The 2974-nt window shown below is 44.1% G+C and overlaps 1 protein-coding gene across 2 annotated transcripts in view; it reads left to right on the top strand.

Moving 5' to 3' along the window:
• slc46a3 (solute carrier family 46 member 3) overlaps window positions 1-2968 on the top strand; it is a 39730-nt gene extending 36762 nt beyond the window's left edge. For both annotated transcript variants that reach the window (XM_024141145.2, XM_070440322.1), the window contains exons 4-5: window positions 446-529; window positions 2623-2968. In XM_024141145.2, the coding sequence (XP_023996913.2) occupies window positions 446-529; window positions 2623-2783 (245 nt within the window). In that variant the 3' untranslated portion in view covers window positions 2784-2968. The remainder of the gene's footprint in view (window positions 1-445; window positions 530-2622) is intronic.
• The last annotated feature ends 6 nt before the right edge of the window (window positions 2969-2974 follow it).

The raw sequence follows: 2974 nt of genomic DNA, 5'->3' as shown, positions 1-2974 counted from the left end.
TCTCTAATATGGTCATACATTTGGCAGGAGGTTAGGAAGTGCAGCTCAGTTTCCATTTTGTGGGCAGTGTGCACATAGCCTGTCTTCTCTTGAGAGCCAGGTCTGCCTACGGCGGCCTTTCTCAATAGCAAGGCTATGCTCACTGAGTCTGTACATAGTCAAAGCTTTCCTTAAGTTTGGGTCAGTCACAGTGGTCAGGTATTCTACCACTGTGTASTRTCTGTTTAGGGCCAAATAGCATTCTAGTTTGCTCTGTTTTTTGTTAAATTCTTTCCAATGTCTCAAGTAATTATCTTTTTGTTTTCTCATGATTTGGTTGGGTGTAATTGTGTTGCTGTCTTGTGGCTCTATGGGGTTTGTTTGTGTCTGTGGGGTCTCTCTCTGTGTGTCTCTCTCTCTCTCTGGCTCTGTCTCTTTGTTTATATTGTCTGTTTGTTCTCCTCAGTGAGGCTTCCAATGCTGCTGGCTATCATGCCGTTCCCCGTGCTGAGATCCATGATGTCAAAGATCGTATCAAAGAACGAGCAGGGTGAGTGTTTTGGACATGTTTAGTTTGCTAGTTAAACTGAATAACTAATGCCTTCAAACTCATTCCACGAAAGGGCTCCGGTTGTGTAGTATTTCCTTTCAATTAGACCTAGACAACCAAATAAGGGGGGGGTTCCTTACTAATTAGTGACTTAATTCATCAATTAATTACAAGGGTGGAGCGAAAACCCGCAGACACTCGGCCCTCTGGGGAATGAGTTTGCCGCATGTAAACCATCCTAGCATTGCTGAGCAATGGTTTGTTTAAACAGAGGTTGTTAGACCAGAGAGGAGGGCCCTTGTCTGGTCACATGGCCCTTGTCTGGTCACATGGCCCTTGTCTGGTCACATGGCCCTTGTCTGGTCACATGGCCCTTGCTGGTCACATGGCCCTTGTCTGGTCACATGGCCCTTGTCTGGTCACATGGCCCTTGTCTGGTGTCGTGTAAAATCATACTGAGAGAGACTTTGTCATTTCTTCAAACAATCATCTTTATTTAATATTGATTAATTATTGCAATAATGAGGCAGGTCGACACCCCCACTTTTGATTTTTGGACCAAGTAACCTAACCTTTACACAAATGCAGAGTCAGATAGCTGATACTAAGAATGCTTCGTCATGGTTGGTTCAACCCCCCCCTCATGCAGAGTGGCATCATATGCCTCTCTGGGTTCATCCGGTCGTTATCTGCACAGGGTCGTTGTCTTAACCCCACCCTGGCTTAGTTTCCCAGTTGCAAGGATGATTTTGAGACACTGAGGGCTTGTTCTACTCCTTATCTATCTCTAGTGAAACACATTCTTGTCTATGTAATGCAGTCTTTAGCTCATTTGTCAGCTCAAGCCATCTCTGGTGAGCATACTCTCAGATTAGCTGCAGGGAACTAGAGTGGAGACCATGAAAACACAGACACTAGTAGGACTGAAATGTCTTAACTATTTATTTAAATATTAATTGTTAGAGCGCTGTATCTGAAGGGCTCTTCCTCAAGCCTCCCTCTCCCACACGGACACAATAATAATAATAATCCTCTCCATGTATTTTATATAGTGAAAACAATTTACCAATGTAGGGATCTGACAGTTGTTGGGCGATCGTCTTCCTCAGCTTTAGATAATAAGCAGTTCTGTATATTGAGAGAAGGTGAGATATATTATGGGGTGGCAGGTAGCCTAGTGGTTAGAGCGTTGGGCCAGTAACCGTAAAGGTTGCTAGATCGAATCCCCGAGCTGACAAGGTAAAAATCTGTCATTCTGCCCCTGAACAAGGCAGTTAACCCACTGTTCCTAGGCCGTCATTGAAAATAAGAATTTGTTCTTAACTGACTTGCCTAGTTAAATAAAAGTTAAATAAAAAAAGTAATATGGTACAGGTAGGGAGGTAGACGTCTGAGAAACGGGCCTCGTAAAATGGTCAATTTTGATGCAATCAATTAACTAAGAGACCAAATTAAATTTCAACAAAATAATGTTGCAGGAATGCTAGTCTTATCTGTTTCTAGAAACAGAAACCATTTCAGAACAATCTGACAAGGTGGGTGTTGAAATCCTCTTTCTGGAGCTTTTTGAGGTGGAACGACCCTATCTTTGTGCCTCCTCCGTAGCTAGGCTGGATCGTCCACTYCTGAAATGTAGCAACCACCTGGGTAATGTTGGTTGCGACTGTAAATGCTCCAGTAAGACCACCACACCTCGGCAGGGGTTCAGAAAAGCCTCCTACGAAGCAAGCCTCTGCATCCCCTCACACCGCAGTCCACTTCCTCTCGGAACTGGGGCAAAACCGATGCTGTTGATTTGGTATTGCTTGCATCATTCAAATCATATTAGCAAGCTAGCTAAGACGAATAAAATATCATAATGTCATAATCAGTCCTACAATTTCGTGAGTCACCGCCAGATATTACAGTCAATCTATCAACAAGTTATCAAAAACCAAAACTCGCGGCAATAATGTGGAAGCAAGGCAACCATTATGACATAACAGAAGAGGTGTACTCCTTCTGCCTCACAACGTTAGGCTAAAGTATTTTAATGTGGCTTTAAACTTCTTTATCTGACAGTGTATTGTCTTCTTCTGTGTGTGCGTGTGTAGGAGCGTTGTTTGCGTGCTTGGCGTGCCTGGACAGTGTGAGCATCAGTGTGGCGATAGCTGTGTTCAGTAGTCTCTACGCTGCCACGGTAAACTGGTACCCTGGATTCTGCTTCCTGTTGTCTGCTGGACTCTGTGTCATCCCCTTGGCAATGCTAGCGTGAGTATTATCTACTACTATACCGCCCCTATACTGCCCCTATACTACCCCTGTACTACCTCTATACTACCTCTGTACTACCCCTATACTAGCTCTGTACTACCCCTATACTACCCCTATACTACCCCTGTACTACCCCTATACTACCCCTATACTACCCCTATACTACCCCTGTACTACCCCTGTACTACCCCT

This window comes from Salvelinus sp. IW2-2015, unplaced genomic scaffold (assembly GCF_002910315.2).
Source record: "Salvelinus sp. IW2-2015 unplaced genomic scaffold, ASM291031v2 Un_scaffold2416, whole genome shotgun sequence".
NCBI classification, from domain to species: domain Eukaryota; kingdom Metazoa; phylum Chordata; class Actinopteri; order Salmoniformes; family Salmonidae; genus Salvelinus; species Salvelinus sp. IW2-2015.
Note: the sequence above shows the minus strand (reverse complement) of the source record. Positions and strands in the feature narration are given on the sequence as shown.